The sequence below is a fragment of the Tachyglossus aculeatus genome, assembly GCF_015852505.1.
Source record: "Tachyglossus aculeatus isolate mTacAcu1 chromosome 12 unlocalized genomic scaffold, mTacAcu1.pri SUPER_6_unloc_1, whole genome shotgun sequence".
NCBI classification, from domain to species: domain Eukaryota; kingdom Metazoa; phylum Chordata; class Mammalia; order Monotremata; family Tachyglossidae; genus Tachyglossus; species Tachyglossus aculeatus.
The window spans coordinates 16,962,257-16,976,974 of NW_024044828.1; the positions used below are offsets into that span (position 1 = coordinate 16,962,257).

The 14,718-nt window shown below is 47.0% G+C and overlaps 1 protein-coding gene and 1 gene segment (V, D, J or C); both read left to right on the forward strand.

Annotated features, from left to right (window-relative positions):
* Positions 1-1,881: 1,881 nt before the first annotated feature.
* Positions 1,882-2,516, forward strand: LOC119920836. The segment is given in 2 exon segments: positions 1,882-1,930; positions 2,164-2,516. Coding segments are annotated over 2 exon segments (402 nt in total).
* Positions 2,517-5,281: 2,765 nt separating this feature from the next.
* LOC119920837 lies at positions 5,282-12,205 on the forward strand. The gene is made up of 4 exons (XM_038741058.1): positions 5,282-5,327; positions 5,684-6,049; positions 7,822-8,097; positions 11,907-12,205. Exons 1-4 carry the CDS (start codon positions 5,282-5,284, stop codon positions 12,203-12,205), a joined length of 987 nt encoding a protein of 328 aa, XP_038596986.1.
* The last annotated feature ends 2,513 nt before the right edge of the window (positions 12,206-14,718 follow it).

Sequence of the window (14,718 nt, forward strand, 5' to 3'; positions counted from 1 at the left end):
GCAGACTCCTCCGTCCTTGAGCATCCATGAGGGAGAGAACAGCACCTTGAATTGTAACTACACCACGACTACTTCTATCACCCTACACTGGTACCGGCAGGTTCCTGGGAGAGGCCCTGACTTCCTGCTGTTAATTCGTTCAAACGAGAATGGAAAAACCAGTGGCAGATTCACAGCCACACTGGAGAAAGTTGTCCAACGCAGCTTCCTGCACATCCCAGCTGCCCAGCCCAGAGATTCGGCCACCTACCTCTGTGCCATGGAGACACAGTGATCCCCAGACACCTGCGGCCTGTGCAGAAACCCTGCCTGCAGCTGGGAATCCTGCTGAGAGTAGTATGATGATGATGATGATGATAATAAGAGTGCCAGACACTCTTATAAGTGCTGGGGTGGATACAAGTAAATCGGGTTGGACACAGTCCCTGTCCCAAGTGGGGCTCACTGTCTCAATCCCCCTTTTACAGATGAGGTAACCCAGGCCAAGAGAAGGGAAATGACTTTCCCAAGGTCACACAGCCGACAAGTGGCAGAGCCGGGATGCTCCACCTCAGTCTGCTTACGAGAGATGAATATCCAAAGTTTCTGGAGGAATCTAGTAGTCAGAAGAATTATAGTTTAGCTCCTGGCTTGGGCAGTGTGGTTCGAGTTGCCATGGCTTTTACAGGAGAGACAAAAGACACTCTCCCTGCCCTCCAAGAGCTTCCTGCCTAACTTCATTCATTGCCATATTGAGTGCTTACTGTGTGCAGAGCTCTGTACTTAGCTCTTGGGAGAGTATAATATAACAATAAAAGGATGAGATCAACACGTAACGCAACGTGGGGGTAAATTTTAGAATGTTGATGGTGGAGGGGAAGCCATGGAGTGATCTAAGCTGGGAAACAGGGAGTTGGTCAGGGAAGGCTTGCTGCCTGGTAGCTCTGAACATGGTTTGGATGGAGAGGAGGCAAGGGATTTAAGCCAAGTTGAAAGGGAAGGGTTTTCCAGCAGGTGAAGGGGAGTTTTAGATCAAGGGATGGAAGGCTGTGTTTGGGATGACCCTCCTTCCCCCCCATCCCCTCCTGCACCCCCCCCCCACGACCTATATGGGCACATACCATATTTGCTTCTATCTTACTTTCAAGTCAATAGAACAACATGGATTGTTTTTCAGACCCACACAAACCAGGAAGGCGTGAAAAGATTCTTTCATTCAGTAGTACTTATTGAGAACTTCCTGTGTGCAGAACAGCATACTAAGTGCTTGGGAGAGTACAATACAACAATAAACAGACACATTCCCTGCCCACAACGATTTCCAGTCCCTTGCTTTGCGCCTGTCTTCTCCCCTTTCACCAGGCTGGGATCTGTTACTTTCTCCCTGCCTGTTTCTGGGGTCCCCTGGCTCTCTCCTGGGGGCCTCCAGTTTTTCTCCTCCATCCCCAGACTCTGGGTTCTTCAGGTTCTTTCCTAGAAACCCTTGTGTTGGTCTCTGCACAAGGCAGTCATGCCTTGCTCACATTACAAAAACTCAGTCATTTTAGACTGTGAACCCCATGTGGGACAGGGACTGTGTCCAACCTTATTAGCCTGTATCTCCCCCAGTACTGAGAATAGTGCTTGGCACGTAGTAAGCGTCTAGTGAATGCCATTAAAAGATCACAAAGATGTTATTCAAATGTACTGGGGAATCAATGCACCAAGGAGTTCCTGGCTCTCACAGCATGTGTAAGGATGAGGGTGTAAGGACATGGCCAAACCCATCCCCCTTGGGGAAGTCCCACTTCCTCTCTCAGAGCACTGGGGACTGTTTATGTGGCCTTGCAGAGCCAGGGACCGGCTGAGTTCTGGTTTCAGGGCAGGGCAGAGAGACGTTTCTCAGGGGGAAAAGCTCCCAGCATGGCATTTCTTACCCTTCTGTGGGCAATCACTGCTTCCAACTGCCTTGGTAGGGATGCCTTCCCTCATGGATTGACCCACCAAGCAGGGCGAAGGGGCACATGGTGGTGAACGAATGGTGTGCCTGTGTGTGTGTGTGTGTGTGTGTGTGTGTGCTTCTGTTTGCAGGTATTTTGAATTATCTGGGTAAAGGAGTGATGAAATTTCAGATGCTTTGTTGTCCTGGCAACTCCCCTTCAAGCCATGGAGTTGGATCTATCCTCTTGTCTCTCTTTCCTGCAGGATCCAGCGTGGCCCAGAGCATCTCTCAGCCTGAAACAACAGCGTCCGGAAAGGAGGGGGACACTCTGACCCTGCCCTGCACCTATGATACCAGCGATAATAACTATTATTTGTTCTGGTACAGACAGTCTCCCAGGGGAAACCTGATTTACCTTATCAGTCAGAGTTCTTGGGCTTCAGAAAATGCAAGAACTGGCAAATTCTCTGTGACTTTCCAGAAAGAGAATAAGTCCATCGACCTCACCATCACAGCCTTACAGCTGGGGGACTCGGCTGTGTATTTCAGTGCTTACGACAAAGTCCACGGTGAGATGACTGGCAGGAGGAGCTGTACAAAAACCCCAGAGCCCTGAGCCCGAACTGCTACAGGGGAAACTGGGGGTTGGGGGAAGATCCCAAACCCAGACAGGGGGAGAGGGAGCAGGGCCCGGAGTTGGGAGCAGCCCTGCTGGGACTGAAGAGGAAGCTGTTGGCTTCACTCTAGGAAAATGCTCCCCAGCTGGGTTCAGGCATCACCGGGGCGCTTAGCCACACTCTCGCCACTGTTCTGTGACTTCCTTCTCTAGCATGTCACGTATCCAGGAACATTCAAGAAGACATATATCTCGCTGCCCGGCCTGGGATGGGGGCATAAGAGGTGGCAGCTCAAAGACTGCCCATTTGCTCCTCAATCATTGGGATTTATTGAGCACTTACTGTGTGCAGAGCACTGAGGCACAGAGGAGTTAAGTGACTTGCCCAAGGTCACACAGCAGACAAGTGGTGGAGCTGGAATTAGAACCCAGATAATTCTTGGATCCAGCGATAAGGGTTTCCCAGAAACTCAAAGCTCCTTGTTCACTAGTGTAAATGTAGCATTGATTAGCGCTCCCTCCCCACTACAACGGACAACAACCCAAATAAATAACCCCAAAGTTCCAATGGGACATAATGAGAGTCCCAAGGAGTAATCAAGGAGACAGCCAATGAAAGACACATCCACGCCCTGCCAAAGAGAAGGTTTTATCTCAGTCTTGAGTTGACTCAACAACTCAATAAGGCTCCCTGCCTTGGAATTAGCCAGCTAACACCAGGGAATGTGTCGGTTTATTGTTATATCGTGCTCTCTCAAGCGCTCAGTACAGTACTTTGCACACAGTAAGCCCTCAATAAATGCGATTGAATGAATCAATGAGGAACATGTGGTCTGTGAGGCTCACAGATTGGGTACCTCTCCCCTCTCTCCCTCTACCTCCTGCCTTCGACACTGTGGACCACCCCCTTCTCCTCAGCACGCTATCTGACCTTGGCTTCACAGACTCCGTCCTCTCCTGGTTCTCCTCTTATCTCTCCGGTCGTTCATTCTCAGTCTCTCCCATCCCCTTACTGCGGGAGTTCCCCAAGGTTCAGTGAGTGGTCCCCTTCTGTTCTCGATCTACACTCACTCCCCTGGTGACCTCATTCGCTCCCACGGCTTCAACTATCATCTCTATGCTGATGACACCCAAATCTACATCTCTGCCCCTGCTCTCTCCCCCTCCCTCCAGGCTCGCATTTCCTCCTGCCTTCAGGACATCTCCATCTGGATGTCTGCCCGCCACCTAAAACTCAACATGTCCAAGACTGAACTCCTTATCTTCCCTCCCAAACCCTGCCCTCTCCCTGACTTTCCCATCACTGTTGACGGCACTACCATCCTTCCCGTCTCACAAGCCCACAACCTTGGTGTCATCCTCGACTCCGCTCTCTCGTTCACCCCTCACATCCAATCCGTCAGCAAAACCTGCTGGTCTCAGGTCCGCAACATTGCCAAGATCCGCCCTTTCCTCTCCATCCAAACCGCTACCCTGCTCGTTCAAGCTCTCATCCTATCCCGTCTGGACTACTGCATCAGCCTTCTCTCTGATCTCCCATCCTCGTGTCTCTCCCCACTTCAATCCATACTTCATGCGGCTGCCCGGATCGTCATTGTCCAGAAACGCTCTGGGCATGTTACTCCCCTCCTCAAAAATCTCCAGTGGCTACCAATCAATCTGCACAACAGGCAGAAACTCCTCACCCTCGGCTTCAAGGCTGTCCATCACCTCGCCCCCTCCTACCTCACCTCCCTTCTCTCCTTCTCCAGCCCACCCCACACCCTCCACTTCTCTGCTGCAAATCTCCTCACCGTGCCTCGTTCTCGCCTGTCCCGCCATCGACCCCTGGCCCACATCATCCCCCGGGCCTGGAATGCCCTCAATCCCTCTGCCCATCCGCTAAGCTAGCTCTCTTTCTCCCTTCAAGGCCCTACTGAGAGCTCACCTCCTCCAGGAGGCCTTCCCACACTCAGCCCCTTCCTTCCTTTCCCCCTCGTCATCCCCCCATCTTACCTCCTTCCCTTCCCCACAGCACCTGTATATATGTATATATGTTTGTACATATTTATTACTCTATTTTACTTGTACATATCTATTCTATTTATTTTATTTTGTTAGTATGTTTGGTTTTGTTCTCTGTCTCCCCCTTCTAGACTGTGAGCCCACTGTTGGGTAGGGACTGTCTCTGTATGTTGCCAACTTGTACTTCCCAAGCGCTTAGTACAGTGCTCTGCACACAGTAAGCACTCAATAAATACGATTAATTGATTGATTATTATTATTATAAATGTCATTTTAGACTGGTGAGCCCACTGTTGGGTAGGGACCGTCTCTCTATGTTGCCAACTTGTACTTCCCAAGCGCTTAGTCCAGTGCTCTGCACACAGTAAGCGCTCAATAAATACGATTAATTGATTGATTATTATTATTATAAATGTCATTTTAGACTGGTGAGCCCACTGTTGGGTAGGGACTGTCTCTGTATGTTGCCAACTTGTACTTCCTAAGCGCTTAGTCCAGTGCTCTGCACACAGTAAGCGCTCAATAAATGCGATTGATGATGATGATGATGATGATGGAAGAGGATAAACGGCCACTTCCAGTTTCCTTCTTTGTCCACTAGAGGGCACCGAATCCCAGCTCAGGAGGACAAACCCAAGATTTCCATCCTGCCCCTTTTCCAACTTCAAATGTTGCAATTGCTTTGGTATCATCTACTCTTCGCCTTAAACACTTTTCACCTTGAACAGTGCGTCTCCCGGGAAGGCAGAGAGCAGCCGCCCATGGACTCCACTCCTGGCTCAGTGCTTGTGATCTTCCTACTGGTCGGTGAGTAGGCCATGCCATTGAAAACGTTTAACTTTCTCCCGCCAGCGGCCTGCCCAGCACTTATGTCCGTATCTGTAATTTATTTATATTAATGTCTGTTTCCCCCTCTAGACTGTAAGCTCGTTGTGGGCAGGGAATGTGTCTGTTTACTGTTGCATTGTACTCTCCCAAGTGCTTAGTGCTCCGCACAGTAAGCGCTCAATAAATAATAATAATATTAAAGTGCTTCCTATGTGCCAAGCACTGTTCCAAGCGCTGGAAATAAATATGACCGACTGACTGTATTTAGCCCATTGTTTTCCCCAGAGTATTTGATTCTGTCGATTTCTAATTCCCCACAATCCATTGTGTTTCAGTGGGAACAGATGGAGATTCCGTTGACCAGACGGGAGGCCTCGTGTCCCTCATTGAAGGGGCAGTTCTTACTCTGAACTGCACTTATGAAAGCAGCGCATACCCTGTTCTTTTCTGGTACATCCAGTATCCCAGGGAAGCTCCTCAGCTGCTTCTAAGAGACACAGCGGAAAAAGATAGGAACAGTTTTTATGCTGAACACGATAAGAACGCCAAGTCTTTTCACCTGAGGAAACACGCCATTGTCCTGGGAGACTCGGCCCTGTACTATTGTGCTCTGAGTGACACAGTGACAAGGGCTACAGAGAAAGCTGCACACAAACTCACGACAGGCCCAGCAGCGATTTGGAATCTGGGTAGAGCTGGAAGCGGAGTTTCCTTCTCTCCCGCAGCAGCTGTTATGCACCTGCTCTGGGGCTGTCTCCATGAAGATGGGAAGCCACGAGACATTCTGGGATTGCAGCTGGGAATGGCTTTGGGAAAGTTCTGTTGGGGAAGGCCCATTAGATTAGGGATGTGTTTATGCCAATGCTGCTTACTTCAGCAACTTCCTTTCACTCAGTCTGGTCTTTCCCGCTGTCACATCTCCTCCTTGTTTATAATAATAATAATGGCATTTATTAAGTGCTTACTATGTGCAAAGCACTGTTCTAAGCTCTGGGGAGGTTACAAGGTGATCAGGTTGTCCCACGGGGGGCTCACAGTCTTAATCCCCATTTTACAGTTGAGGTAACTGAGGCCCAGAGAAGTTAAGTGACTTGCCCAAAGTCACACAGCTGACAATTGGCAGAGCTGGGATTTGAACCCACGACCTCTGACTCCAAAGCCCGGGCTCTTTCCACTGAGCCACGCTGCTTCTCATTCTGATTCTGTTTCTGATTCTCACCTCGGGCACACAGTATGGCTGGCAGATGGGAAGTAAATAACAGTAATAATGATTATTAATAATTCATTCAATCGTATTTATTGAGCGCTTACTGTGTGCAGAGCACTGTACTAAGCGCTTGGGAAGTACAAGTCGGTAACATATAGAGATGGTCCCTAATAATAATAATGTTACTTGTTAAGCGCTTACTATGTGCCAAGCACTGTTCTAAGCACTGGGGTAGATACAAGTTAGTCAAGTTGAACACACAGTCCCTGCCCCACACGGCACTCACACTCTTAATCCCCATTTTACAGATGAGGCGACTGAGGCCCCGAGATGTGAAATGACTTGCCCAAGGTCACACAGCAGGCATGTGGTGGAGCTGAGATGAGAACCCATGATGCTATTATTATTTTCTGTTAATTCTGCTGTATTGTCCCCTCCCAAGCACTTAGTATAGTGCTCTGCACATATAGACTCTCCCAAGCACTAAGTTCAGTGCTTCGCACAAAGTGCTCAATAAATATGATTGAATGAATGAATAATAACTGCTTGATAAATGCCATTTATTGATTGATTCAGAGTTACTGGGCCCGCCCACTTGGGATCAGTGTTTCCACTCGATGATTCTTCAGATGTGTTGGTGTAGAGCTGGGATTGGGGGTGGGAAAACAGGTTTCGGTCTGTGATGGGTTGAGCGCAGAAGGCAGACATTGGGGTCCCGCCCCAAACTGGGTCAGGAGCAGGCAGAGCCACCGTGGGAGAAGCAGGTTCTGAGCTGCAGCGTTCAGCTGCCATTACTGAGAGAGGAAGGATGGAGATTCTCCTGGGAGCCCCGTTGGTGATCTTGGGGGTACAGTTGAGCTGTAAGTTTGGGTTGGTTCCCACCTCAGGTGGAGGGAATCCGGATGCTCCCTCAGGGTGGGATCTGTGGCTTCCCTCTGCTTTGGAAGGGCCCAGCCCGGTGGAAATTTGGAGACTGGGCATATCTATTCTATTTATTTTATTTTGTTAGTATGTTTGGTTTTGTTCTCTGTCTCCCCCTTTTAGACTGTGAGCCCACTGTTGGGTAGGGACTGTCTCTATATGCTGCCAACTTGGACTTCCCAAGCGCTTAGTCCAGTGCTCTGTGCACAGTAAGCGCTCAATAAATACGATTGATGATGATGATGATGAAGCGTGGGGTTGGGGCTGGGGGAGCATGGGAGTGACAGCTCTGAAGGAGCAGCGTCTGCTGGGAATCCGTGTGTCTGACATTGTCTCTCTGAACAGGGGTGAATGGCCAGATGAAACTGGAGCAGAGTCCTCCATACCTGCGCATTCAAGAGGGAGAGAGCCTCACTCTGCACTGCAAATCTTCCAGCACTCTCTCCATCTTACTGTGGTACCGACAGGACCCTCAGAAAGGCCCTCAGGCCCTGGTGACTCTAGTTAAACCCAATGAAGTGAAGCACCAGGGGAGATTAACTGCCCGGTTTGATGAGAAAAGGCAGAACAGCTCTCTGCTCATCAGGAACTCCCAGCCCAGAGACTCAGCCACCTACCTCTGTGCTGGGGAGACACAGTGATCCCCAGATACCTGCATCCTGTGCAGAAACCCTGCCTGCAGCTGGATCTGCTTCTCTTCACCAGCCATCATTTCTTTCCAGGCCAACACGCTCCTCCCAGTTCCCTGAGGAGATGCACGCCCTCAGAAAAAGGGAAAAGATCCCAAATGATAGACACAGATAATAATAATAATAATAAAAATAATTATGGCACGTAAGTGCTTACTATATGCCAAGCACTGTTCGAAGCACTAGGGTAGATACAAGGTAATCATTCAATCAATCATTCAGAGAAGCAGCGTAGTTCAGTGGAAAGAGCCCGGGCTTTGGTCATGGGTTCAAACCCCGGCTCTGCCAATTTCAGCTGCGTGACTTTGGGCAAGTCACTTAACTTGCCCAAAGTCACCCCATCTTACCTCCTTCCCTTCCCCACAGCACCTGTATATATGTATATATGTTTGTACATATTTATTACTCTATTTATTTATTTTACTTGTACATATCCATTCTATTTATTTTATTTTGTTAGTATGTTTGGTTTTGTTCTCTGTCTCCCCCTTTTAGACTGTGAGCCCACTGTTGGGTAGGGACTGTCTCTATATGTTGCCAATTTGTACTTCCCAAGTGCTTAGTACAGTGCTCTGCACATAGTAAGCGCTCAATAAATACGATTGATTGATTGATTGATTAACTTCCCTGTGCCTCAGTTACCTCATCTGTGAAATGGGAATGAAGACTGTGAGCCCTCTGTGGGACAACCTGATCACCTTGTAACCTCCCCAGCGCTTAGAACAGTGTTTGGCACATAAGTGCTTAATAACTGCCATTATTATTATTATTATTATTATTATTCAATCTTATTTCATTCAATCATATTTATTGAGCACTTATTGTGTGAAGAGCACTGTACTAAGCACTTACTCAGGTTGGACACTCCCTCTCTCACATGGGGCTCACAGTCTTAATCCCCATTTTACAGATGAGGTAACTGAGGCCCAGAGAAGTGATGTGACTTGCCCAAGGTCACACAGCAGACAATTGGCGGAGCCAGGATTAGAATACTTCTGACCCGTACTCTATCCACTTAGCCATGATGCTTCTCATACAGATACATTGGAAGTTGAAGGGAATGGAAGGCCGAGTCAGGACAATGTTTCCCACAGTTTCCCGGCTCATCCCTGTTTATTTTAGTCAAAGGAATTTTCCTCATTTTAGAATAATTGATCATTTAACCCTCCCATAGTGCCTAGCGTGCTCAAGGCAGCAAAAGGAAGTCAAAACTCTACAGTGATTCTGTGTTGTATCTTCCGTCATCTGGATTGCAGTAGAGATGGAACCATTTTTTAATGGTTTTTTGCCTGGCCCAAAGTAAACATACTATTATCATTATTATTATTAATAAGCACTTAGTATGTGCCAGACACTGTACTAAATACTGGGATATGTGCAAGATAATCAGGTTGGACAAAGTCCATGTCTCACATGGTGCTCAGAGTCTTAATCCTTATTTTACAGATGAGGTCACTGAGGCATGGAGGAGTGAAGTGAGTCGCCCAAGGTCACACAGCAGAAAAGTGGCAGCGTCGGGATAAGAACCCAGTTCTTCTGACTCCCATGCCCGTGCTCTTTCCACTGGGCCAAGTTGCTTCTTGGCCATTATCTGGAAGATATTGGCCTCTAGCCACTATTGGAGAACAGCAGAATAATAATAATAATAATAATAATAATAATAATAATAATGGCATTTACTTACTAGGTAAGTAAGAAGTTATACTTACTAAGAAGAAGTTCTTCTTACTATGTAAGAAGTTCTTAGTAAGAACTTACTAAGTTCTTACTATGTGCAAAGCACTGGGGAGGTAACAAGGTGATCAGATTGCCCCACGGGGGGCTCACAGTCAATCTCCATTTTACAGATGAGGTAACTGAGGCACAGAGAAGTTATGTGACTTGCCCAAAGTCACACAGCCGACAATTGGCTTAGCTGGAAGGCACCAGCTATTCCCAGTGATGCTCTTCTGAATGAAACAGTTTAATTCCACATGGCAAATGTGGAGACTTTGCACTCAGGGAGAGGGCTGCCACGCTATTCCAAGCATTTATTCTATCCCACCTTGATTAAGGCATCAGTCTCCTTGCTGACCTCCCTGCCTCCTGTCTCTACTGGCTTCTGTGCACACTTCACTTTGCTGTCGGGACTCTTTCTAAAAAAAGTTCATTCCATCCTTCCTCACTTCTTTAAGAACCTCCAGTAATTATCCATCCACCTCTACATCAAACTGAAACTCCTTATCATTAACTTTAATGTACTCAATCACCTCGCCCCCTCCTACCTCATGTCTCTGATTATCTACTAAATCCCAGCCCTCACAGTTTACTCCTGTAATACAAGCTACTCACTGTTCATCGATCTCTTCTATCTCACCACCAACTCAATGCCCTCGTCCAGGCTCTGACATGGAACTCTCTCTCCCTTCGTATCTGATAGACAGTCTCTCCCCCACACCTTTAAAACCCTATTAAAATTACATCTCTAAGAAACCTTCCCCAACTAAGCCCTTTTTCCTCTTCTCCTACTCTCTTCTGATCACCCTGGCACTTGAATTTGTACCCTTTTCCCACCCCACCTTCAGCTCCACAGCACTTATGGTCATATCCCTAATTTATTTATCTATATTAATGTTGTCTCCTTCTCAAGACAGCAAACTCCTTGTAGGCAGAGAACATGCCTACCGATTCTGTTATTTTGTAGTCCTCCAAGGGAATAGCGCAGTGCTCTGCACACAGTAAGCACTCAATAAATATGAAAGATTGATTGAGGGAAATCAGAAAGATCAAACCCACACCCCTGGGGACTGTATTCTTGTGTCTTTCACTTGCACATTTGTGTTTATTTTTTTCCTGAACATTAGAATTAGAGAGCTGAATTCCGCTTTTGCTGCAACTGACTCCTTCAGTTCTCTGAGATTAATACAAAAGTTCTTTTCCTTGGCTACAAGCCCTCTTGCCTCTGGTTGGTTTATCTTGGCTTTCTCTAAATATCTCTCTTCTGTGCCTGATGATAATTCAAGCTGACACCTACTTTTTAACCTTTAGACTCTATTTACGGATCCGGCGGGGACCTACTATGTTCAAGATCACAAAGAGAATTAGTGGGGAATCTGAGAGGTTGATTGTGAAGGTTAATCATTCGCCTCTTAAAGAAGATGAGATTTCCCTTGGGATGGATATTTCCCAGCTTTTGGGTGAAGTCAATTTTGCCCCTGCTTAGGGCTCAGAGGGAGAGACGTATACTTTGGGAATTTTCATCAGCAACTGTGTTTATGGACATAAGATGGCAGTGCTTGCATTTCTATACTGAAACCACGGACCGCTCAGTCAGTGTGTGTTGGAAGCTGTGTTGCTGAGCTCTTCCTGGGGGGTTATGACTTGTCTGTGATTGACTTCTGCGGGGGCAGAAGGAGAAGCAGAACATTCAGGAGAGGGAAACTTCTCCTTAGGCTGGGGAGATCGGTCAGCATCTCAGGGCCTAGAACTGAGTCCTCAGTGACCCCGGCCGCTGTGGGAGGATGGAGAAGTCCCTGGGAGCCTCGTTACTGATCTTGGGGCTTCAGCTGGGCTGTGAGTTTGGGGGTTCATGGGGACGGAATGGGGAGGCCTGGGAGGTGTTCTCCACGAGACTGAGGTAGAAAGCAGGACTCAGGGCAGTTCAGCGGCTGTATCTTGGGGTGCGTGTGGGGAAAAGGTGGGATCCCTGAAAATTGTCAAGCTGACGAGCATCCTCTGTGTCTGCCATTTTCTCTCTAACAGGGGTTAGGGGTCTGGACAAGGTGGAGCAGATACCTCCGTCGCTGAGCATCCAGGAGGGAGAGAATGGCACCATGAACTGCAGCTTCACAAACAGTGCTTTTGAGACCTTACAGTGGTACCGGCAGGACCCAGGGAAAGGCCCTACCTTCCTGTTTTTAATCCGTTCAAACGAGAAGAGAAAACCCAATGGAAGATTCACAGCCACACTCGAGAAAGATGACAAACGCAGCTCCCTTTTCATCAGGGACTCCCAGCCCGGAGACTCAGCCACCTACCTCTGTGCTGTGGGGCCACAGTGATCCACAGACACCTGCAGCCTGTGCAGAAACCTGCTTCTGGAGTTCGGGCATAAACATTCTCTCAAACTCCTGCTTCTCTTCATCAGCCAGTTCACACAAAAGGCATCGTCTCTTCCCAAGACCAACACCTCTCCCTTCCCACGGCCCTACCTGTGCCTCCCTTCGGAAAAAGGGGAAGATCCCAGTTGATAGACACAGATCTACTGGAGGTTGAGAGAACCTGAAGTCCGAGTCAGGATAATATTTCCTAAACTATCCTGTCTCATCGCTGTTTAACACACAGTCAAATTAAGTTTCCTCATTTGAGAATAAATGATCATTTAACTCTCCCATAGTGCCTCGAGTGTTCAAAGCAGCAAGAGGAAGACAAGACTCTACAGTGACCCTATGCAGTGTCTTCTGTCCCCTGGATTTCAGTAGAGATGGAGCCATGATCTGAGACAGCAGAAGGCACCAGTTATTCGCAGTGATGCTCTTCTGTGTGAAACAACCTAATTCCACTTGGCAAATGTGGCAGATTGTGCTCTTGGGGAAAAGGTTACCTTGCTAATCCAAGCATTTATCTTATCCTACCTTGATTATTGCATCAGCCTGCTTGCTGACCTCCCTCCCTCTTGCCTGTTGTATTAATTCTGTTGTACTTTCTCAAGAACTCAATACAGCGCTTTGCACATAGAAAATACCATTGATTGAATGAATATCTCTCCCTGTTCAGCCCATACTTCAATTTCCTTTTTTTAAAAAAAAATTCAGTCCATGTTTCTCCACTCTTCAGGAACCTCCAGTGGTTGCCTATCCACCTCCACAATAATAATAATAATGATGGTATTTGTTAAGTGCTTACTATGTGCAAAGACTGTTCTAAGCGCTGGGGAGATTACAAGGTGATCAGGTTGTCCCACGGGGGGCTCACAGTCTTCATCCCCATTTTACAGTTGAGGTAACTGAGGCCCAGAGAAGCGAAGTGACTTGCCCAAAGTCACACAGCTGACACAACAAAACAAAACTCCTTACAATCAACTTTAAAACACTCAAACACCTTGAATCTCCTACCTTACCTTTTTGATTCCCAACAGCAACTCAACCTGAACAATTTCTCTTTTCTAATACAGAATAGAGAAGCAGCATGGCTCAGTAGGAAGAGGAGTCAGAGGCCATGGGTTCAAATCCCAGCATGGCCGACTGTCAGCTACATGACTTTGGGCAAGTCACTTCACTTCTCTGTGCCTCAGTTCCTTCATCTGTAAAATGGGGATGAAAACTGTGAGCCCCCTGTGGGACAACCTGATCACCTTGTAACCTTTGCACATACTAAGCGCTTAACAAATACCATCATTATTATTATTATTATTATTAATACTAACCTACTCACTATACCTCAATCTCATCGATCTCACCACTGACCCTATGCCTATATCATGCCTTTGGCCTGGAATTCCTTTCCCCTTCATATCTGATAAATAATCTCATTCCCCACCTTGAAAAACTATAATCTCATTCCCCATCTTGAAAGACTTTTAAAAATCACATCTCCTCCAAGAAGTCTTTCTCGACTAAACCCTTATTTCCTCTTCTCCCACTCTTCTGTTTCAACCCTGCATGCACATCCTCAGGAAAAAGGGAAGAGCCTATTTGACAGACACAGTTCTGTTGGAAGTTGAAGGGACCAGGGCTGAGACAGGACAGTTTCCTTAAATCATTCAGGCTTATCCCTGTTTGTTGTAGTCAAAGAAATTTTCCTCATTTTGCAATTATTGATAATTTTCTCCTCCTTTATTGCCTAGAATATTCAAAGCAGCAAGAGGAAGAGAAATTCTATGCTGTGTCTTCTGTCCCCTGGATTGCAGTAGACTGCACTTTCTTTTGCTGGGGTGTACTTTTATTTGCACCCTTTATTCACCCCATCATCATCCTTAAAATACTTAAGAACATATCCATAATTTATTTATTTATATCAATGGTCTGTCTCCCTCCTACCCCCTAGACTGCAAGCTCTTTATGGGCAGGGAACACGTCTACCAATGCTGTTATTTTGTTATCTTCTAAGCAGATGGCATAGTGCCATGCACAAAGTAAGCACTCAATAAATCTGACTGATTATAACTGAAATCAGAAAGATAGAAACCATACCAGAGCACCTGCGACTCTATTCTTATATGTATATATCACTCTCCCATTTATGTTTCTTTCTTCGTGGACATTAGAACCAGATAGCTAGGTTCCCTTTTCTCTGTATCTTACTCCTTCAGTTCTCTGAAATTTATACAGAAGTTGTTTTCCTTAGCTATAAACCCTCTTACCTCTGGTTGACTTACAGATCATAGGGTCTTAATTCAAGGTAAAGCTATTTACCTTTGCTTCCTCTCAAGGTCCCTCTTCCTATGCCTGGTGACAATTCAAGCTGAGATCTGCTTTTTAACCTTTAGGCCTTATCTACGGATCGGGCGGGGACCTGATATGTCCAAGATCACACAGAATAGGTGGGGAATCAGAGAGGTTGAGTGTGAGGGTCG

What these genes read in the sequence shown, in the direction of transcription:
- LOC119920837 (XM_038741058.1), top strand. Translation starts at nt 5,282, where the DNA reads ATGGACTCCACTCCTGGCTCAGTGCTTGTGATCTTCCTACTGGTCG. An exon ending in TGTGATCTTCCTACTGGTCG is followed by an intron (nt 5,328 to 5,683) that starts GTGAGTAGGCCA and finishes ATTGTGTTTCAG; the next exon opens with TGGGAACAGATGGAGATTCC. An exon ending in AGACTCAGCCACCTACCTCT is followed by an intron (nt 8,098 to 11,906) that starts GTGCTGGGGAGA and finishes TCTCTCTAACAG; the next exon opens with GGGTTAGGGGTCTGGACAAG.